The sequence below is a fragment of the Coregonus lavaretus genome (assembly GCF_964263955.1).
Source record: "Coregonus lavaretus genome assembly, chromosome: 5".
Classification (NCBI taxonomy): domain Eukaryota; kingdom Metazoa; phylum Chordata; class Actinopteri; order Salmoniformes; family Salmonidae; genus Coregonus; species Coregonus lavaretus.
Genome location: NC_139992.1, coordinates 10376253 through 10400319, shown reverse-complemented (window position 1 = coordinate 10400319; position 24067 = coordinate 10376253). Strand labels below are relative to the sequence as shown.

The 24067-nt window shown below is 44.7% G+C and overlaps 1 protein-coding gene across 1 annotated transcript in view; it reads left to right on the top strand.

Annotated features, from left to right (window-relative positions):
* Positions 1–11715, top strand: part of LOC311129072 (NEDD8-conjugating enzyme UBE2F-like) — a 121260-nt gene extending 109545 nt beyond the window's left edge. Inside the window, exon 10 of the mRNA XM_084161341.1 lies at positions 9798–11715. Within this exon, the coding sequence (XP_084017467.1) occupies positions 9798–9848 (51 nt within the window). The 3' untranslated portion in view covers positions 9849–11715. The remainder of the gene's footprint in view (positions 1–9797) is intronic.
* Positions 11716–24067: the final 12352 nt, after the last annotated feature.

Below are 24067 nucleotides of genomic sequence, written 5' to 3'. Positions count from 1 at the left end.
GACAGTACCATTGATGCACTACTGTAACAGGTTCCCCTGGACAGTATCGTTGCACCTATTTGTCTTTCATATCATGAACAACTCACTTGCCTGAAGTCTCATAATCCCTATTCAGTGAATTTGAAGGTCAATTTGATTCCCACCACTCTGCAGGAAATGTGAAAATGAAAATAAGCAGGAATGTTTATCGAAACAGACCGAACTAAACGTTTTCTGCTGTGTCAGAATTATTCTGAAGCCAGCTCCCCTGTGGCGTTGGAAATGGCTGAGTTGCACTAGCAGCAGCCGGGTGAAGCCAGGTCGGGTGTTGGTGTGAGTCAGGTCCACAATCAAAGCAAAGGAACGGGGCCCATGCAATGTTCCCTCAAATTTTTCTCAGCACTGAGCAAATTTCAGGTCTGCTGAGCGCAGACAATGGAGAAAATGCATCCCATAACATTTTAACATGGAAATAGATGTTATATCATTCAGCCTACAGTAGCCAATGTGTGGTGTTCAGTGCCTTGCAAAGGTATTCATCTCCCTTGGCGTTTTTCCTATTTTGTTGCATTACAACCTGTAATTTAAATTGATTTTAATTTGGATTTCATGTAATGGACATACACAAAATAGTCCAAATTGGTGAAGTGAAATGAAAAAATTACTTGTTTCAAGAAGTTATAAAAAATAAATAACGGAAAAGTGGTGCGTGCATATGTATTCACCCCATTTGCTATGAAGCCCTTAAATAAGATCTGGTACAACCAATTACCTTCAGAAGTCACATAATTAGTTAAATAAAGTCCACCTGTGTGCAATTTAAGTGTCACATGATCTGTCACATGATCTCAGTATATATATACCTGTTCTGAAAGGCCCCAGAGTCTGCAACACCACTAAGCAAGGGGCACCACCAAGCAAGCAGCACCATGAAGACCAAGGAGCTCTCCAAACAGGTCAGGGACAAAGTTGTGGAGAAGTACAGATCAGGGTTTGGTTATAAAAAAATATCTGAAACTTTGAATATCCCACGGAGCACCATTAAATCCATTATTTAAAAAATGGAAAGAATATGTCACCACAACAAACCTGCCAAGAGAGGGCCGCCCACCAAAACTCACGGACCAGGCAAGGAGGGCATTAATCAGAGAGGCAACAAAGAGACCAAAGATAACCCTGAAGGAGCTGCAAGGCTCCACAGCGGCGATTGGAGTATCTGTCCATAGGACCACTTTAAGCCGTACAATCCACCGAGCTGGGCTTTACGGAAGAGTGGCCAGAAAAAAGTCATTGCTTAAAGAAAAAAAGAAGCAAACACGTTTGGTGTTCGCCAAAAGCCGTGTGGGAGACTCCCCAAACATATGGAAGAAGGTACTCTGGTCAGTTGAGACAAAAATGTAGCTTTTTGGCCATCAAGGAAAACGCTATGTCTGGCACAAACCCAACACCTCTCATCACCCCGAGAACACCATCCCCACAGTGAAGCATGGTGGTGGCAGCATCATGCTGTGGGGACGTTTTTCATTGGCAGGGACTGGGAAACTGGTCAGAATTAAAGGAATGATGGATGGCGCTAAATACAGGGGAATTCTTGAGGGAAACCTGTTTCAGTCTTCCAGAGATTTGAGACTGGGACAGAGGTTCACCTTCCAGCAGGACAATGACCCTAAGCATACTGCTAAAGCAACATTCGAGTGGTTTAAGGGGAAACATTTAAATGTCTTGGAATAACCTAGTCAAAGCCCAGACCTCAATCCAATTGAGAATCTGTGGTATGACTTAAAGATTGCTGTATACCAGCGGAACACATCCAACTTGAAGGAGCTGGAGCAGTTTTGCCTTGAAGAATGGGCAAAAGTCTGAGTGGCTAGATGTGCCAAGCTTATAGAGACATACCCCAAGAGACCTGCAGCTGTAATTGCTGCAAAAGGTGGCTCTACAAAGTATTGACTTTGGGGGGGGTGAATAGTTATGCACGCTCAAGTTTTCTGTTTTTTTGTCTTATTTCTTGTTTGTTTCACAATAAAAAAATATTTTGCATCTTCAAAGTGGTAGGCATGTTGTGTAAATCAAATGATACAAACCCCCAACATTTTTTATTCCAGGTTGTAAGGCAACAAAATAGGAATAATGCCAAGGGGGGGTGAATACTTTCGCAAGTCACTGTAGGCCTACATTCCATGATACTTTTGAAAAAAAATGCAGGGCTTGACATTAACCTGTTTATCCACTTGTCTTTCAGACAAGGAGGTGACTGAAAATGGTTTTGTTTGATGAAAGAAACCACTTTACAAAATAAAATGCATTATTATTCCCATACCATTATTACAGAGAATCAGACAAATTATGCTACCCTCTGCCTATTGGCTACTTAGCTTATTCAATCCTGTCTCAAAATACAACACTGCCCCTTTAAGCAAACACTCCCCTATTGCTGACTACAAATGATATATAACTGGGCTAATAACTCACTAACTAGCAAAGGGTATGAACCAAATGTCCAAACGTGGCTACATGCAGTGCTTGCTTTGATCACCACTGTAACAGGTTCCCCTGGACAGTACCGTTGATGCACCACTGTAACAGGTTCCCCTGGACAGTACCATTGATGCACTACTGTAACAGGTTCCCCTGGACAGTACCATTGATGCACCACTGTAACAGGTTCCCCTGGACAGTACCGTTGATGCACCACTGTAACAGGTTCCCCTGGACAGTACCGTTGATGCACCACTGTAACAGGTTCCCCTGGACAGTACCATTGATGCACCACTGTAACAGGTTCCCCTGGACAGTACCATTGATGCACCACTGTAACAGGTTCCCCTGGACAGTACCATTGATGCACCACTGTAACAGGTTCCCCTGGACAGTACCATTGATGCACCACTGTAACAGGTTCCCCTGGACAGTACCGTTGATGCACCACTGTAACAGGTTCCCCTGGACAGTACCATTGATGCACCACTGTAACAGGTTCCCCTGGACAGTACCGTTGATGCACTACTGTAACAGGTTCCCCGAACAGTAACTCTCTCCCCCTCTACCTCCCTCTTTCAGAGTGGACAAGACACCTCTACAGTAGTGCTGTGTGAGAGATGGAACATACCAGAACAGAACAGGCTGCTATTTGACCGTTGACCTTAAAACTAAAGCTCCTACAGAAATTGATGATTAGCCAGGCGAGATGTCATTCTTCACCTTCTTATGTGTTTTTTTAACAAACACAAAAGCATATTCAAATCAAATCAAATCAAATGTTATTGGTCACATGCGCCGAATACAACAGGTGCAGACATTACAGTGAAATGCTTACTTACAGCCTTAACCAACAGTGCATTTATTTTAAACCAAAAAAAGTAAAAATAAAACAACAACAAAAAAAGTGTTGAGAAAAAAAAGAGCAGAAGTAAAATAAAGTGACAGTAGGGAGGCTATATATACAGGGGGGTACCGTTGCAGAGTCAATGTGCGGGGGCACCGGCTAGTTGAGGTAGTTGAGGTAATATGTACATGTGGGTAGAGTTAAAGTGACTATGCATAAATAATTAACAGAGTAGCAGCAGCGTAAAAAGGATGGGTGCAAATAGTTTGCAGTGCAAATAGTCCGGGTAGCCATGATTAGCTGTTCAGGAGTCTTATGGCTTGGGGGTAGAAGCTGTTGAGAAGTCTTTTGGACCTAGACTTGGCACTCCGGTACCGCTTGCCGTGCGGTAGCAGAGAGAACAGTCTATGACTAGGGTGGCTGGAGTCTTTGACAATTTTGAGGGCCTTCCTCTGACACCGCCTGGTATAGAGGTCCTGGATGGCAGGAAGCTTTGCCCCAGTGATGTACTGGGCCGTACACACTACCCTCTGTAGTGCCTTGTGGTCGGAGGCCAAGCAGTTGCCATACCAGGCGGTGATGCAACCAGTCAGGATGCTCTCGATGGTGCAGCTGTAGAATTTTTTGAGGATCTGAGGACCCATGCCAAATCTTTTCAGTCTCCTGAGGGGGAATAGGCTTTGTCGTGCCCTCTTCACGACTGTCTTGGTGTGTTTGGACCATGATAGTTCGTTGGTGATGTGGACACCAAGGAACTTGAAGCTCTCAACCTGTTCCACTACAGCCCCGTCGATGAGAATGGGGGCGTGCTCAGTCCTCTTTTTTTTCCTGTAGTCCACAATCATCTCCTTTGTCTTGGTCACGTTGAGGGAGAGGTTGTTGTCCTGGCACCACACGGCCAGGTCTCTGACCTCCTCCCTATAGGCTGTCTCATCGTTGTCGGTGATCAGGCCTACCACTGTTGTGTCGTCGGCAAACTTAATGATGGTGTTGGAGTCGTGCCTGGCCATGCAGTCATGGGTGAACAGAGAGTACAGGAGGGGACTGAGCACACACCCCTGAGGGGCCCCCGTGTTGAGGATCAGTGTGGCAGATGTGTTGTTACCTACCCTTACCACCTGGGGGCGGCCCATCAGGAAGTCCAGGATCCAGTTGCAGAGGGAGGTGTTTAGTCCCAGGATCCTTAGCTTAGTGATGAGCTTAGAGGGCACTATGGTGTTGAATGCTGAGCTGTAGTCAATGAATAGCATTCTCACGTATTGGACCTATACGTTCACATGTCAATGTGGTATACACACCTAGCATGGTTCTACATGGTTCTACACAGTGGTCATTAACACCATGTATGTCCGTTTCATGAAGTGAAAATCTGGACGGTACAGAAATGTTGTAAGAAGTAGTTATTTTCATTCTGTCTGTCATTCTGTCAGTCATTCTGTGAAATCACTATCTGACCTCTATGTGATGTCAGACTGTCTGTCTAGTGTTTGTAACACCTTGCTGGCTGTAGGCCACCTTCAACCCTGATCTGATCTGACCTGAATCGATCCCATCTACCAGGTGAGCCAGTGGCGTCCGGAATGTTTTCTCACTAGCCCTGCTGTGGTGGAAGAGGGGATTAAAAATGATAAGAGTGAGAGATGAGCGCCGTCAGGACGTCTCCTTTCTCACCACAGATCTCTCTCTCTCTATCGGACACCCCCCTCCTTTCCATCCTCCCATACACCTCTCCATCCCCCCATACACCTCTCCATCCCTCCCTCCCTCCCACTGCCTATCCTGACAGCCTCTGCTGAGATGGTGTTGAGGTGATGTGATTACTTTTTACATAACCAGACTGGTGCTCCTGCCTGCAGCAGTAGTGGTGTACAGCCTGCCTGGGCCTCCGAGCTGATAGGGTGTACCAGTCTGCCCTACCCAGGATGCCCTGTTGCAGCACTGATATGATAGATGTTGTTTCCTGCCTGTGGCGTACACAGTGGCATCAGGAGGGAAGAGCAATACCTAGCAGAATCACATTAATACTGTGTTGGGCTGTCTGGTCCCATCTGGACAGTGCACATCCAGTTTGGGCTATCAGACTATTTAGGCTGGAGTGGGAGTGAGTGTTTGAGGGTCTCTCACTCTGCAAATGGTCCCAACTGTCCCAAAATAGAGAACAGTAGAGAACATCTCTGGATGACATGCTCCTCACTGAGTAAAAAGGTAAAGTCACCTGTTATCCCTGCCTTGATAGGGAGGAGAGAAGAGGAGGCCTGTGTCCTGACGTTACCTTGTTTGGTGTAAGAAATGTCACAGGGTCACTGAATGCCATTGATTGGTCATTTTTGTGTCTGAAAACTTCTACATGTAAATGGCCTAACCAAATAATGTAATCTCTCCCATCTGACTCTAATAAACAAATCTGCCGTCTCAATGACAGCTCACTCAATCATCGCCTGGGAGTCAGAACAGGGACATTTTGATAGGCCAAATCGAGCTCTTTACTGCCATGCACCTCCCAATTTTTGTACCAATGCGGAGGGCTCCGTATAGCTGAGATGTGGTTGACGGTAGGTGGGGGCGGGAGGTCCTGTATAAACACAAACTTACTTTCTTGACAACTTCCTTCACAAACAGCTCTGCGACGTGCAAGAAGTATGAATGCCCTGACTTCTATAGAGGCCGTTTCACAGTAAATGCTGTACGGCCACTGCAGACGTCGGATTGACCATGCAGAGTCTTTCACTGTCTGTAGGAGCGAACCATTTTCGTGAATGGGGTGGTGTACCTAATAAACTGGCCGCTGTGTGTATGTCTGAACTGTTCTGAATATCATCATTCATCTCCATTATTGTGATGAGTAGTCGTAGTAAAGCCTAAAACTGTATTTATACTTTGTAACACTGCATACGGAGGTGTATCAAAAGGCAATTAGCCAGGGAAGAAAGGCATGGTCCAATCAGCTTAGCCAAAGCGCCACAATCCACCAGTCACCCCTCACGTTGTTATAATGGGCCATATTTATAAGCATAATTACAGGGGGCTATTTAATACTCTGTGCTGCACTGAGCTCACTGAGTCGCTGCCAAAATATTTAGCGGGGCTGCAGGGTTATGCAAGAGGGGGAGCGGGGTGTGCAGCAGTGGAATCCCCGGAGGTCTCAGCTTGGAGAGCTCTGAGTGTTCCGGGGTTCCAGTTCTAACTGTTAGTTCTAAGTCTCTGTTCTGTCTGGCTAGCTGTGCTGAGGGCTCTTTAATTTAGTGCTGTTTTCTTTGTTCTGCTGCTCTAGCCGGACTATAAAGCTGTAGCGTATTCCACCCAAGGGGAAGTACCTCCATTTGCATTAATTCATTTACCTCTTGAAGAGATGTTTTGAACACTGGTGTACCTGCCTGCTGGGAGGATGAGCTAATTGGGTAGGATAGGTGACATGGTTCAGTTCACTAAGGAATGACCGCTAACGTTAGTCGGTCAGTCAGTGTCTGTTTCAACTACATGTCTTTGGTTGGTTTCCTACCTAGCGCACTGCTTTCCTCTTTCATATCAGTCCCTGTCTCTGTCCTCCCCACGTCTTTGGAGTTTCACATAACAGTCAGACGTCATAATCTCTCAGTAAAACTGTCCCTTCCGTTTCCCCATGAGGTCAGGTCCCCAGTCATTGTTTGAGGTATTACTGTTTAAAAGAAAATTTCTATGGCTTTCACTAAGGACTGAAGAGATCCAGTAGATTATGACTCAAATAGCAGGTTTCCAACCAGCCATCTGACTGTGATTTTCATCCACAGCTTAGAGTGGATTTACAGAAAGTAGAGCCTTCAGAAAGTAGTCATACCCCTTGACTTATTCCACATTTTGTTGTTAGTCTGAAATCAAAATTGATTAAATATATTTTTTTTCTCACCCATATAAACACAATACCCAATAATGACAAAGTGAAAACATGTTTTTAGAAATTCTTGCACATTTATTGAAAATGAAATACAGAAATATCTCATTTACTTAAGTGTTCACACCCCTGAGTCAATACTTTGTAGAAGCACCTTTGGCAGCAATTACAGCTGTGAGTCTTTCTGGGTAAGACTCTCAGAGCTCTCAACACCTGGATTGTGTAACATTTGCCCATTATTCTTCAAGCTCTGTTAAATTGGTTGTTGATCATTGCTAGACAACCATTTTCAGGTCCTGCCATAGATTTTCAAGTAGATTTAAGTCAAAAGTGTTACTCGGCCACTCAGGAACATTCACTGTCTTCTTGGTAAACAACTAGTGTAGATTTGGCCTTGTGTTTTAGGTTATTCTCCTGCTGAAAGGTGAGTTAATCTCCCAGTGTGTGGTGGAAAGCAGGCTGAGTTTGAAATTCACTGCTCGACTGAGGGACCTTACAATTATCTGTATGTGTGGGGTACAGAGATGAGGTAGTCATTCAGAAATGATGTTAAACACTATCGTTTTACTCCTGAACTTATTTAGGCTTGACTTGTTAAGCACATTTTTACTCCTGAACTATTTAGACTTGCCATAAGAAAGGGGTTGAATACTTAAATCGAAAAACATAATTCTACTTTGACATCATGGGGTATTGTGTGTAGGCCAGTGACAAAATAAATCTCAATTTTATCAATTTAAAATTCAGGGTTTAACACAACAAAATGTGGAAAAAGTCAAGGGGTGTGAATACTTTCTGAAGGCACTGTATAAGCTTTTGTGCAATAGTTTTCGTGCAATGTCGAACAACATTGGACGGCGAGAGAAAGAGATCTGCAGTGCTGATCGACTTTCCCTGTAGGTAAAGTAAGCTAAAGAGTAGCAGGCCCAGGTTCTTTAGATGGTATGCTAGGAACTAAGTCAGTCTCCATTTCAAAGCAGTATGTCTTGCGTTTATCTCCTTAAGTTGTTGTCGTCATGGTTGGAATCGTTGTCCTTGTTGTTCTTTTCCAGCCCTGGCCAAGCCTCATTCCGATCATATTCTCTTAAGAACTAAATCCCATCTTGGGAAACATGCGTCTGTGAAACTGGAGCTTAATGGGTAAATAATGCATTGATGTCAATGGGAGGTTTCTGAGCAGAATGGAGGAGGGTTTAATGTTGCTGCTCCCTTCACTTGCCTTGGCTCCTGATACCAGGGCTGTGTAGTCTTTTAGCGGGGGCCACCCCCTTCCTACCCCCATCAAATCGAACCCAAAGCCTGGACCACCAGTGAGAAAAGAAGGAAGTAGTATTTTGTTTTATGTGTTTGTTGTTGCTCTCAGAGCTGTGCTGTGGTGAGCTATGGTGAGCTGAGCTGTGGTGAGCTGTGCTGTGGTGAGCTGAGCTGGGGTGAGCTATGGTGAGCTGAGCTGGGGTGAGCTGTGCTGTGGTGAGCTGTGCTGTGGTGAGCTATGGTGAGCTGAGCTGTGGTGAGCTGAGCTGTGCTGGTGTGGCTTAATATAGCTGGCCATGGAAAAGGAAAGGGCAGGGGCAAGCTGACCAAGGAGGGACAAACAGAGTATGTCTACCGCTTTGAGTTACTGCCCACCACCATCCACTACATACACTGCCATGCCAACCTGGCTCCACCTCTCCTCTCTCTCTCTCTCATCCATCATCAAGCTGCCATGCCAACCTGGCTCCACCTCTCCTCTCTCTCTCTCTCATCCATCATCAAGCTGCCATGCCAACCTGGCTCCACCTCTCCTCTCTCTCTCTCTCATCCATCATCAAGCTGCCATGCCAACTTGGCTCCACCTCTCCTCTCCATCCATCATCAAGCTGCACCATGGAACACTGTCCGCAGAGGGGTCATGGGAATTGATTTGACTTCATTTTATTTAAACCCTACACACACATGCAAGCACACACACAGAGTACACACACTCTCTCTATATCATGCACAAACACACACACTCAGGGCAGACACAGACACTGTTATGCGCCAGAGTTGGTCACAGACAGATCAGAGCAAAGATAGGCCATTCACTGTGTGCCTCCAGACTCCATGTAGACTGGGGTTATTTACAGCCTGGTACTTGGTACGGCGCAACGGGCCAGCAGAGCTATGTGAAGAATCCTGGGCCCTCCTGGGTTCCACTCTGACATCTTGTTGGTGGAGGCTGTTTACTCGGAGGAAGCCAGAGCTGCTGTAGTGCCTTCCATATCTACCTCCATCTCCACAGTCTGGCTATGGTGACTGTATTCCTCAGCCAGCCGGACGGACGCTCTGCGGCCTATTTCTTTCATAGCTCTGGCTGATGCCAGAGCTGTGCCAGAGCTGTGGTTGTCATGTTTTGCTGTCATGAAGTGTGCATGGTTTGTGGGTAATGTTTTCATCCCACTGTGTCACTGACATCAACCCCTGATGCAGCTTACGGCATTTTTATTTCATATCTCCCTAAAAGTCATTTCAACTGATGAACACACTGTATATTGGCCTAAAGATTTTCAGAGCAGTTCCATTAGGGGTTAGAAGTTTGTAAAATTTAAACAAGGATATTGAGACAGAAAAATCACTGATATTGTTTGTGTCTTGCTCTAGGAGGATTTCCGGAATAAGGTTCAAGATTACATCAAGCGCTACACCAGGTGATGACTGCATCAGCTGCGCCGGCTGCCTGCACCCCCCCCCCCCCCCCCCGTTTGTGACTGCGCAGCTGAACCCCGCCACCCTAATGTCTCTTCAACCAACTAACCGCTGCCCACCGCTGCCACGTCCCGACTGCAATAAGACGTCGCTGGAGGAAAAGAAGATGAAACCCGTTTTTACAAAGTTTGAGGAGGGACTTGTTTATTGTCCTGAGTGGACCAGAGTAATCATGCGTCACAGCAGGGATCGTCCAATGACGGGGCCTCTCGTTGTGTCTGAGCCAATCAGAGTGGGCGCCGGTGGCAGTGAGGACCCGGGATTTAACCAATCCAGTTAGCTGTTATTTAAGAATCGACGAATCAAAGAGAAAGATGATCTGTAACAGTGTTTCTCAGTTCTAGTGCCTGCCATGTTTGTGTTGCAAAGAAAATGCACGCGAGCACACACACACACACACACACACACACACGGAATCCCTTCACGCACATTGAAAAGCAAACGTACTTAACTAGCTACTAACAACAACACACAGCACTTGGTTGTGCACGCAAACCCACACAGAAACCCACAGCTGGAAAAACAACATATCTGTTATGTCACTCATTCCTGCCCCACCCACCCCCACCTCATCAGACCGCATGTGAATGACAAGTGCCACCGACCCAGTCAGTCCCCATTCTAGTCAGTCCTCATTCTAGTCAGTCAGTCCCCATTCCAGTCAGTCAGTCCCCATATTGTCCATTTCACTCTGGAAATGTCTGCAAGACACAAACAATATCAGTGATTTTTCTGTCTGAAATGGCACCCTAATAAGCTCAATAGTACACTACCTTTGACAAGAGCCCTATATGACCTGGTCAAAAGTAGTGAGTGCATTACATAGGGCAGGGTTATTCTACTCTTACCCTACGTGGGCCGAAGCCTGCTGGTTTTCTGTTCTACCTGATAATTAATTTCACCCACCTGGTGTCCCAGGTCTAAATCAGTCCTTGATTGGAGGGTTAGAATTTTTTTTTTAAAGCAGAGGACCTGGCTTCAAGGTCCAGAGTTCAATATAAGGGCCATGGGGAATCATTTTAGACTATTTTAGACACGCCCACATCCTGTCTGTTCTGTTCACTCATCCAGAGGGGAAACACAATCTACCGGTGCCCCAGACGCACTGTAACACTGTCTAGATGAAGCTCCTAGGAAAAGACTCAAGCTGTACCACAATATTAAGTTGTACAACCACACCTGACCCTTGACCTTAGCTGAACTCCCCTGCCCTGACCCCTGGGGAAGCCAAACAGAGGACACTCTGCCTTTGAAAGTCTCTGTCTTTCTTTCTCTCACTCTCTTGCTCCACCCCTCTATCCTGCTGTCTTTCCCTTGCCCCACCCCACTCACGCGTTCTCCTCTGCCCCCATGGAGGTAGGGGGAATACCAGGGCGCTCTCACTCGCTCTCCTCTATGTCCTCATGTGTCTGTCCCTCTCAGTGTGTGTTTGAGAGGTGTGTGTGTGTGCGTATCTTTGAGTGTGTGTGTTTGTTGCTTTGCCTGTGCTGGCTTTATGCCTGTATGTGTGCACATTGGAACATAAGATACAGTGTCATCACTGTATTAAACATTGTATTTACGTTTGCATGAGGCAAAGTGTATGTGATCAGGAGGTGGTGTATTTTACTGTGTGCGTGCGTGCTTTCAAATGAACAGGTGTTCAGATTTGACTTGTTGTTAGCATGCTCTAGTTGCTAGCCCCACACTCCTTGTTTTACTGTTCCAGCTAGCCTAGTTCCCTGTGAGGGTCTGTCCCTCAGTTCAAATCCTCCTTTTTTTTCTCAGATTGTATATCAGTTTTTTAAGATATATTAAAGAGGATATAATAAGGAAAATGAACGTGTCTTTTATTCTATAGTCTGTCCCTGTCATATTCATGGGTTGAGATTGTTGGCATCAATGTTGATTCAACTACAATGTTATTACTGTGTATATACAACAATGTGACATTTTAAGCTAATTACTCATGATGGCACACAAGTCCTCAGGTCTCACACAGTACTGTTTAGTGTTTACTAGCTCTGTTTAGTGTTTACTAGCTCTGTTTAGTGTTTACTAGCTCTGTTTAGTGTTTACTAGCTCTGTTTAGTGTTTACTAGCTCTGTTTAGTTGTTTAAATCAAATCAAATTGTATTTGTCACATACACGTTTAGCAGATGTTATAGCGGTTTAGCGAAATGCTTGTGCTTCTAGCTCCGACAGTGCAGTAATATCTAACAAGTAGTATCTAACAATTCCACAACATATACCTAATACACACAAAACTAGTAAGGAATGGGATTTAAGAATATATACATAAACACTTTCTGAGCTAATAATGTAAAAAATAATACATAAAAAAACAAAATACTGCAAAGTTTCCTAAGAGCTTGTCGCGAGGCCGCCATCTTCGTCGGCGCCAGGTTTAGTGGTTACTAGCTCTGTTTAGTGTTTACTAGCTCTGTGCTAAAGAAAGTGATGACCATAGCAGAATGTTAATCCAGGCTGTCAGTTAGATAGTCAGTCTCCTGAGAGACAGGGCAGTCAGAATGTCAGCAGCCTGGACACACTCCCCTCACCTCTCTCTCTCACACACACACACACACACTTCTTCAGCCGACTTCTTCAGTCACTCACACACACCTCCTGGGACGCTGGGCTTGGGCCGGAGCGTACACACACTGACAAAGACACACCTCTGCCTTGCCGTGAGAGCTGACCTGGCTGGCAGAGAGGCTGTAGACTGCAGTACCGCCCCACGCTCTCTCTTCTAAAGAGGGGGAGACTGCTGTGCTGAGGCAGGCAGATAGAGCAGTCAGGACTGCGGCCATCTTGCTTGAGGCTGCGACACCCACTTTACCATCGTATATATTGGGTCGAAGCTTCTTCCTTCCCCCATGAAAGATTCCTCTCATTGCTACTGCCTCAACTACTGGTATACACCCAGAACAATACACCCACACACCTTCGCTTCCTCTGCACGTAGCCCTTAACTTATTTAGCACACTAGAACCTTGAGGACAAGGTTTTCATTGACGAAAAGAGCTGATTCCCCCAACCTTTTGTGGCCCCTTTGTCCACGGCCATCTGAAGAAGATGGTATCTATTTATCTATTAAGTGTTAAGTACTAATCTCTTTCCACGCTTTCTGACTGACTGATTGACTGACTGGCTGGCTATCTATCCACACAATGACTGACTGACACTGGCAGCGCGTCTCCCTACCTGCCATGTGTAGAGTGGCTGAATGAAGGTTCCTCTGGACCGCTGACAGTGGTTAATCTCAGGGGACCCACTGGAACAGTCATGGTCGGTAGATTAGGTACTCGCACACAGAGAGTGTCCTTAAAGAGACCAGAGTCGGGAGGATGTCTCTCAAAGATGTATCAACCCACTTACTGTAATCCTCCTTATTCCAAATATTGGTCTTTGGATCCTTGAAAAGCGCTGATATAAATTTAATGTAGTATTAGTCTATTTCCATAGTATGATTTTATATGCAAATATGAATTACCAGTAATGGAGCATGACAAAGCAGAGTGGAGAGATTATATTTATTATATGTTTATTCTGATTCCCCTGATAAATACACTGAGTGTACAAAACATTAAGAACACCTTCCTAATATTGAGTTGCACCTCCCACTTTTGCCCTCAGAACAGCCTCAATTCGTCGGGGCATGGACTCTATAAGGTGTCAAGCATTCCACAGGGATGCTGGCCCATGTTGACTCCAATGCTTCCCACAGTTGTGTCAAGTTGGCTGGATGTCCTTTGGGTGGTGGACCATTCTTCATACACACAGGAAACTGTTGTGCGTGAAAAACCCAGCAGCATTGCAGTTCTTGACACAAACTGGTGCGCATGGCACCTACTACCATACCCCGTTCAAAGGCACTTAAATATTTTGTCTTGCCCATTCACCCTCTGAATGGCACACATACACAATCCATGTCTCAAGGCTTAAAAATCCTTCTTTAACCTGTCTCCTCCCCTTCATGTACACTGATTTGAAGTGGATTTAACAAGTGACATCAATAAGTGATCATAGCTTTCACCTGGATTCACCTGGTCAGTGTGTCATGGAAAGAGCAGGTGTCCTTAATGTTTTGTACACTCAGTGTAGTTTCCATTTTCGCTTGTGACTCAAATCCAGGCTCTTAGCACTGAGTATTAAAGAGGTGTTCATATACTCAATGAATGCCATTATGTTGTTGTTTATTGATTGTCACTTCACTCCGGTGGGTGTTTTGATAATGAGAAGTGAAGGTCTTACGCAAACAAAAGCAGGACAACTCTCCACATTGTGTTAAAATGGGAGAGCATGGGCTCTGATCAGTCATGCCCCGTTTACATCGCAAAGTATTTTGTTAAGCTGTACGTCATCTTCATAAAATCTGGTTCCGCTACTGGATGGAGAGCACAGGTTTCACAATGCAAAACAAGATGGAGGAGAGCCATTATCATTACAAACGTCATTACCATCATGATAAACGAAAACGGAAAGCAACAGTCATAATTGGCTTAACAGCCAATGTGTGTTAACGTTACTATTAAAATATTACTCGCTAGCTATCCCATAATGCCGAGAAACACTCATCTTATTCTGTGGTTTGGTAACTTGCTGTTCTGTTGACGGAATCTGGCTGCACTAAAGATGACGCAAAGTTTGGATAAATTGAAAGTATGCGGTATCTGTTTCACAACAGAGCCTTCAACAGCAAGGGGGCACTGTGATAGCACTTTGTTGTGGACGGTCCCCAATTAAATTAATAACATCTGCCGCAATGGAATGGACTTCTCAGATGGCTACTCCTACTGCTCTTTCCTCGTCTGACCATGTGTTCTCGCATACCCCGAGAGCATCTGGTCAGCGCGGCGGTGGCACAGGAATCCTCATCTCTCCCAAGTGGACATTCTCTCTTTTCCCCCTGACCCATCTGTCTATCTCCTCATTTGAATTCCATGCTGTCACAGTCACTAGCCCATTCAAGCTTAACATCCTTATCATTTATCGGCCTCCAGGTTCCCTTGGAGAGTTCATCAATGAGCTTGACGCATTGATAAATTCCTTTCCTGAGGATGGCTCACCCCTCACAGTTCTGGGTGACTTTAACCTCCCTACGTCTGCCTTTGACTCATTTCTCTCTGCCTCCTTCTTTCCACTCCTTTCCTCTTTTGACCTCACCCTCTCACCGTCCCCCCCTACTCACAAGGCAGGCAATACGCTTGACCTCATCTTTACTAGATGCTGTTCTTCTAATAATCTCACTGCAACTCCCCTCCAAGTCTCCGACCACTACTTTGTATCCTTTTCTCTCTCGCTCTCTTCCAACACTACTCACTCTGCCCCTACTCAGATGGTAATGTGCCATCGCATCCTTCACTCTCTCTCCTCTTCCATCCTATCATCTCTTCCCTCTGCTAAATCCTTCTCCCTCCGATCTCCTGATTCTGCCTCCTCAACCCTCCTCTCCTCCCTTTCTGCATCTTTTGACTCTCTATGTCCCCTATCCTCCCGGCCGGCTCGGTCCTCCCCTCCTGCTCCGTGGCTTGACGACTCATTGCGAGCTCACAGAAGAGGGCTCCAGGCAGCCAAGCGTAAATGGAGGAAAACTAGACCTGTCATCTTTTCATTCCCTCCTCTCTACATTTCTGCTGCTAAAGCCACTTTCTACCACTCTAAATTTCAAGCCTCTGCCTCTAACCCTAGGAAGCTCTTTGCCACCTCCTCCCTGCTGAATCCTCCTCCTCCTCCCCCTCCTCCCCCTGTGGATGACTTCGTCAACCATTCTGAAAAGAAGGTTGACGACATCCGATCCTCATTTATTAAGTCAAATGACACCGCTGGTCTTGCTCACACTGCCCTACCCTATGCTTTGACTTCTTTCTCCCATCTCACTCCAGATGAAATCTTGCGACTTGTGACGGCCGGCCGCCCAACAACCTGCCCGCTTGACCCTATCCCCTCCTCTCTTCTCCAGACCATTTCCGGAGACCTTCTTCCTTACCTCACCTCGCTCATCAACTCATCCTTGACCGCTGGCCATGTCCCTTCCGTCTTCAAGAGAGCGAGAGTTGCACCCCTCCTCATAAAACCTACACTCGATTCCTCCGATGTCAACAACTACAGACCAGTATCCCTTCTTTCTTTTCTCTCCAAAACTCTTGAGCGTGCCGTCTCTGTCATATCCTCACATGGTCTCTCCTATCATTGCTACGCAGACGACACACAATTAATTTTCGCCTTTCCCCCTTCTGATAACCAGGTGGCGAATCGCATCTCTGCATGTCTGGCAGACATATCAGTGTGGATGTCGGATCACCACCTCAAGCTGAACCTCGGCAAGACAGAGCTGCTCTTCCTCCCGGGGAAGGACTGCCCGCTCCATGATCTCGCCATCACGGTTGACAACTCCATTGTGTCCTCCTCCCAGAGTGCAAAGAACCTTAGCGTGACTCTGGACAACACCCTGTCGTTCTCCGCTAACATCAAAGCGGTGACCCGATCCTGCAGGTTCATGCTCTACAACATTTGCAGAGTACGACCCTACCTTACACAGAAAGCGGAACAGGTCCTAATCCAGGCACTTGTCATCTCCCGTCTGGATTACTGCAACTCGCTGTTGGCTGGGCTCCCTGCCTGTGCCATTAAACCCCTACAACTTATCCAGAACGCTGCAGCCTGTCTGGTGTTCAACCTTCCCAAGTTCTCTCATGTCACCCCGCTCCTCCGCACACTCCACTGGCTTCCAGTTGAGGCTCACATCTACTACAATACCATGGTGCTTGCCTACGGAGCTGTGAGGGGAATGGCACCTCCTTACCTTCAGGCTCTGATCAGACCCTACACCCAAACGAGGGCACTACGTTCATCCACCTCTGGCCTGCTAGCTCCCCTACCTCTACGGAAGCACAGTTCCCGCTCAGCCCAGTCAAAGCTATTCGCTGCTCTGGCACCCCAATGGTGGAACAAGCTCCCCCACGACGCCAGGACAGCGGAGTCACTGACCACCTTCCGGAGACACTTGAAAACCTACCTCTTTAAGGAATACCTGGTATAGTATAAAGTAATCCTTCTTCCCCCACCCCCCATTAAAAAAAAGAGGTGGTTGTCCCACTGGCTATCATAAATTGAATGCACCAATTTGTAAGTCGCTCTGGATAAGAGCGTCTGCTAAATGATGTAAATGTAAATGCATCAGTCAGCCTGTCGGAAAGTGTTTTTCATTGTGCCCATACCCGTACAAACCCATCTCCCTCCCTCACTAACTCACCCACTCTCTCGTTTCTAAAAACAGTACAATGACGATTGTGGTATGATGAGTCATCAGTCAAATCTGTGGGTAGCCATCATCATCATCATCAACCACATCCAAATCCAGCATTAATGACCAACCACAGTCTGTCTGCAGTACACAGTGTGTTATGTTACATCATTATCTGCTTTCAAAATGACATTTTCACCCATTTCACAAAGTGGAAGTCATGAAAAACAGTGATAATCTACCCACACACAGTAACCCAGAAAAAGGAACGTCAGATGTAGTCATTTTTTCACTGCAGGAGTACACTGAACAAAAATATAAATACAACATGCAACAATTTCAAACATTTTACTAAGTTACAGTTTATATAAGGAAATCAGTCAATTGAAATAAATTCATTAGACTCAAATCTATCGACTTCACTTGACTGGGAATACAGATATGAATCTGTTGGTCACAGATACTGTACCTTAAAAAAGAAAGTAGGGTCCTGGATCAGAAAACTAGTCAGTATCTGTTGTGACCACCATTTGCCTCATGCAGCGCAACATCTCCTTCACATAGAGTTGATCAAGCTGTTGATTGTGGCCTGTAGAATGCTGTCCCACTCCTTTTCAATGCCTGTGCAAAGTTGCTGGAAATCCGTGAAAAGCACACTTCTCCAGCGTGCCAGTGACCATCGAAGGTGAGCATTTGCCCACTGAAGTCGGTTACGACGCCGAACTGCAGTCGGGTCAAGACCCTGGTGAGGACGACAAGCACGTAGATGAGCTTCCCTGTGACGGTTTCTGACAGTTAGTGCAGAAATTATTTGTTTATGCAAACCCACAGTTTCATCAGCTGTAAGGGTGGCTGGTCTCAGACGATCCCACAGGTGAAGAAGCTGGATGTTGAGGTCCTGGGCTGGCGTGGTTACATGTAGTCTACGGTTGTGAGGTCGGTTGGATGTACTGCCAAATTCTCTAAAACGACGTTGGATGCGCCATATGGTAGAGACATGCACATTCAATTGTCTGGCAACAGCTCTGGTGGATATTCCTGCAGTCAGCATGCCAATTGTTCGCTCCCTCAAAACTTGAGACATCTGTGGCATTGTGTTGTGTGACAAAACTGCATATTTTAGAGTGGCCTTTTATTGTCCCCAGCACAAGTTGCATCTGTGTAATGATCATGCTGTTTAATCATCTTCTTGATATGCCAAACCTATCAGGTGGATGGATTATCTTGGCAGAGGAGAAATGCTCACTAATAGGGATGTAAACAAATTTGAGCTAAATAAGCTTTTTATGTGTATGGAACATTTCTGGGATATTTTATTTAAGCTAACAAAACATGGGCCCAACACTTTACATGTCGAGTTTAAACTGCATTGCTTTGCTTTAGAACCAAGCTATTTACCCATTTAAGGTATTGACACTGGTAATGTTCAAGTCTTAAAGTTGGCAGTGTCTTTTATTGTACTAACATTCTGCAGCATTGTCTCTGTGGTCTTTGATTCACAGGTTAACCTTTCAAAGAGCCCAGTAAAACTTGATGCACTTAAAGACATGGTCAGTATGCCTCTGTAAAAACCCACTGAATTATTCCCAGTCACGCAGTAGCTGATTTTACAGAGAACACAGACTTTCAGGAGCGAGCTGTGTAAACTGTTCTTACTGAGAGCACTCTGGTCAGGAGTGGAGACAGTGTTTCATACCGTGTCAAGGGAAAATAAGACACACACAAAATGCCTTAGGTGCATTTATAATGTCTAATGATACAGTACACTTAACACTACCGTTCAAATGTTTGGGGTCACTTAGAAATGTCCTTGTTTTCGAAAGAAAATCATTTTTTTTGTCCATTTAAAATAACATCAATTTGATCAGAAATACAGTGTAAATAAATACAAAAATAAGTTGTTAATTGTTGTAAATGGCTATTGTAGCTGGAAACTGCTGATTTTTAATGGAATATCTACATAGGCTTACAGAGGCACATTATCAGCAACCATCAGTCCTGTGTTCCAATGGCACGTTATGTTTGCTAATCCAAGTTTATCATTTTAAAAGGCTAATTGATCATTAGAAAACCGTTTTGCAATTATGTTAGCACAGCTGAAAACTGTTGTGCTGATTAAAGAAGCAATAAAACTGGCCTCCTTGAGACTAGTTGAGTATCTGGAGCATCAGCAAATGTGGGTTCGATTACAGGCTCAAAATGGCCAGAAACAAGTAGCTTTCTTCTGAAACTCGTCAGTCTATTCTTGTTCTGAGAAATGAAAGCTATTCCATGCGAGAAATTGCCAAGAAACTGAAGATCTCGTACAACGCTGTGTACTACTCCCTTCACGGAACAGCGCAAACTGGCTCTAACCAGAATAGAAAGAGGAGTGGGAGGCCCCGGTGCACAACTGAGCAAGAGGAGAAATACATTAGAGTGTCTAGTTTGATAAACAGATGCCTCACAGGTCCTCAACTGCCAGCTTTATTAAACAGTACCCGCAAAACACCAGTCTCAACATCAACAGTGAAGAGGCGACTCCGGGATGCTGACCTTCTAGGCAAAGTTGCAAAGAAAAAGCCATATCTCAGACTGGCCAATAAAAATAAAAGATTAAAAGGCTTTTTCTTTGCAATTCTGTCTAGAAGGTCAGCATCCCAGAGTCGCCTCTTCACTGTTGACGTTGAGAACAAGAATAGACTGACGAGTTTCAGAAGAAAGTTATTTGTTTCTGGCCATTTTGAGCCTGTAATAGAACCCACAATTGCTGATGCTCCAGATACTCAACTAGTCTCAAGAAGGCCAGTTTTATTGCTTCTTTAATCAGCACAACAGTTTTCAGCTGTGCTAACATAATTGCAAAAGGGTTTTCTAATGATCAATTAGCCTTTTTAAATTATAAACTTGGATTAGCAAACACAACGTGCCATTGGAACACAGGACTGATGGTTGCTGATAATGGGCCTCAGTATGCCTATGTAGATATTCCATTAAAAATCAGCCGTTTCCAGCTACAATAGCCATTTACAACATTATTCATGTCTACACTGTATTTCTGATCAATTTGATGTTATTGTAATGGACCAAAAAATTGCTTTTCTTTCGAAAACAAGGATATTTCTAAGTGTCCCCAAACTTTTGAACGATAGTGTATATTGCATTATAACACTTGCTATACGCTGTCCGCCGGAGACACTACCATGTAAAGGGCAAACGAGGCTTCCGTAATCCATTTACCCTTATGTAACCTAAAGTTCATCATAGCCTCTTATAGCCATTGACGGACATGCAGTAGCAATAGGGCGCAGGCCAGGAGTTGGACCAAAATGAGTTCCTGACCAAATGGAGGTAAGGGTTCTCCTTCTCAGTGTCATAGGTTGGTCCGGAGCTCCAGCGGCATACACAGTGACCATACCTGAGTGTAGGGCTTTGTTTTCAAGGAAAATAAAGTATTGAGATGTCCTCTCTTGTCTTCTGTCCAGTGGTTGGTTGAGTGGTCATTTGCCCATTTAAATGGACACTTTGACTCAAGTACTCCTTTGCCACAGCACTCGCATGATAAGTATCCATCCCAGTAAATACCAATATATGGCATGTCTTTAAACCAATCATAAAGCCTGCCTTTTCTGCTTTCAAGCCAAGCACAGGGAAAGGGGACACTGTGTTCCTCACACCACCGCCGGGTTTGCCGCCACTGGGAAGTGCTGAGCAGGTGTAATGTGATAGGGTTAGGGGTCGCCACCAATGGGAAGTGCTGAGCAGGTGTAATGTGAGCCGGGCGGAGGATAAATTAACCACTTTACTAGTTTATACTGAGCTGTTGGGCCAGGGTCCAACTCTATATGAGTTCCTGCTACTTTACCCTTTGACACCAATGCTTAGCGGTCTTTGGAAATGGGTCACTGAAGCAATGTGCAGTGAATGTTCTTTTTTATTTCATGGGTAATCTGTGCATGAAAGTATAAGTAATGACTTGGCAATATGGCTAATACATGTAGTACATGACCAATCAAATCACATTTGATTTGTCACATATAATAATAATATGCCATTTAGCAGACGCTTTTTTCCAAAGCGACTTACAGTCATGTGTGCATACATTTTTACGTATGGGTGGTCCCGGGGATCGAACCCACAACCCTGGCGTTACAAGCGCTATGCTCTACCAATTGAGCTACAGAGGACCACATGCGCCAAATACAACAGGTGTAGACCTTACCAAGCCCTTAACCAACAATGCAGTTCAAGAAAGAGTTAAGAAAATATTTACTAAATAAACTAAAGTAAAAAATTAAAATAAAAAGTAAATAACAATAGCGAGGCTATATATAAGGGGTACCGGTACAGAGTCAATGTGCGGGGGTACAGGTTATTCGAGGTAATTTGTACATGTAGGTAGGGGTAAAGTGACTATGCATAGATAATAAACAGCGAGTAGCAGCAGTGTAAAAACAAAGGGAGGGGGGAGGTGTAAATGTAAATGGTCCGGTTGGCCATTTGATTGATTGTTCAGCAGTCTTATGGCTTGGGGGTAGAAGCTGTTAAGGAGCCTTTTGGTTCTAGACTTGGCGCTCCGGTACTGCTTGTCGTGCGGTAGCAGAGAAGAACAGTCTATGACTTGAGTGACTGGAGTCTTTGACAATTTTTTGGGCCTTCCTCTGACACCGCCTGGTATATACAGTTGAAGTTCGGAAGTTTACATACACCTTAGCCAAATACTTTTAAACTCAGTTTTTCACAATTCCTAACATTTAATCCTAGTAAAAATTCCCTGTCTTAGGTCAGTTAGGATCACCACTTTATTTTAAGAATGTGAAATGTCAGAATAATAGTAGAGAGAATTATTTATTTCAGCTTTTATTTCTTTCATCACATTCCCAGTGGGTCAGAAGTTTACATACACTCAATTAGTATTTGGTAGCATTGCCTTTAAATTGTTAACTTGGGTCAAATGTTTCGGGTAGCCTTCCACAAGCTTCCCACAATAAGTTGGGTGAATGTTGGCCCATTCCTCCTGACAGAACTGGTGTAACTGAGTCAGGTTTGTAGGCCTCCTTGCTCGCACACGCTTTTTCAGTTGTGCCCACAAATGTTCTATAGGATTGAGGTCAGGGCTTTGTATTGGCCAATACCTGGACTTTGTTGTCTTTAAGCCATTTTGCCACAACTTTGGAAGTATGCTTGGGGTCATTGTCCATTTGGAAGACCCATTTGCGACCAAGCTTTAACTTCCTGACTGATGTCTTGAGATGTTGCTTCAATATATCCACATAAAATGTCCTTCCTCATGATGCCATCTATTTTGTGAAGTGCAGCAGTCCCTCCTGCAGCAAAGCACCCCCACAGCATGATGCTGCCACCCCCGTGCTTCATGGTTGGGAAGGTGTTCTTCGGCTTGCAAGGCACCCCCTTTTTCCTCCAAACATAACTATGGTCATTATGGCCAAACGGTTCTATTTTTGTTTCATCAGACCAGAGGACATTTCTCCAAAAGGTACGATCTTTGGCCCCATGTCCAGTTGCAAACCGTAGTCTTGCTTTTTTAAGGCGGTTTTGGAGCAGTGGCTTCTTCCTTGCTGAGCGGCCTTTCAGGTTATGTCGATATAGGACTAGTTTTACTGTGGATATAGATACTTTTGTACCTGTTTCCTCCAGCATCTTCACAAGGTCCTTTGCTGTTGTTCTGTGATTGATTTGCACTTTTCGCACCAAAGTACGTTCATCTCTAGGAGACAGAACGCGTCTCCTTCCTGAGCGGTATGACGGCTGCGTGGTCCCATGGTGTTTATACTTGCGTACTATTGTTTGTACAGATGAACATAGTATCTTCAGGCGTTTGGAAATTGCTCCCAAGGATGAACCAGACTTGTGGAGGTCTACAATTTTCTTTCTGAGGTCTTGACTGATTTTATTTTATTTTATTTTCCCATGATGTCAAGCAAAGAGGCACTGAGTTTGAAGGTAGGCCTTGAAATACATCCACAGGTACACCTCCAATTGACTCAAATGATGTCAATTAGCCTATCAGAAGCTTCTAAAGCCATGACATCATTTTCTGGAAGTTTAAAGGCACAGTCATCTTAGTGTATGTAAACTTCTGACCCACTGGAATTGTGATACAGTGAATTATAAGTGAAATAATCTGTCTGTAAACAATTGTTGGAAAGATTACTTGTGTCATGCACAAAGTAGATGTCCTAACCGACTTGCCAAAACTATAGTTTGTTAACAAGAAATTGGTGGAGTGGTTGACAAACGAGTTTGAATGACTCCAACCTAAGTGTATGTAAACTTCCGACTTCAACTGTAGGTCCTGGATGGCAGGGGTTATGATACAGGGGTTATGATACAGGGGTTATGATACAGGGGTTATGATACAGGGGTTATGATACAGGGGTTATGTTCCTCATGGAGAAAGTTGTCTTTGTGATTTGTCTCATCGTGCAGCGACCGACTGGACGCTTCGCTTCACCCAATCCCCAGTCAGGCAGTCACTCAGGTTCTTTCTCTTCATCTCATCAAAGCCACCCACATGTAAAGAGAGAGTGAGGGAAAATAAACCCACACATTTATTCCACATGTGGGAGGCATTGTGGAGAGATTAGACTTCCCACAAACAAACAGCTCTTGGTGATGCCAATTTAAACAGAGGAAGTATAGTGAGGAATTGGGTAGATGAAACAATGTGGTGGCTAAATGGGCACCGAGACACTTGAATGGCATCTTTCTCCCTGTAGCAAGGAAGTAAAGTAGAGCCCTGGGCTTAATTAGGTGTGGTTTACAATGGCTAGGCCCAGTGGTGTAAAGTACTTAAGTAAAAATACTTTAAAATACTACTTAAGTAGTTTTTGGGGGTATCTGTACTTTATTATTTATATTTTTGACAACTATTACTTTAACGTCACTACATTCCTAAAGAAAATTATGTACTTTTTAATCCATATATTTTCCCTGA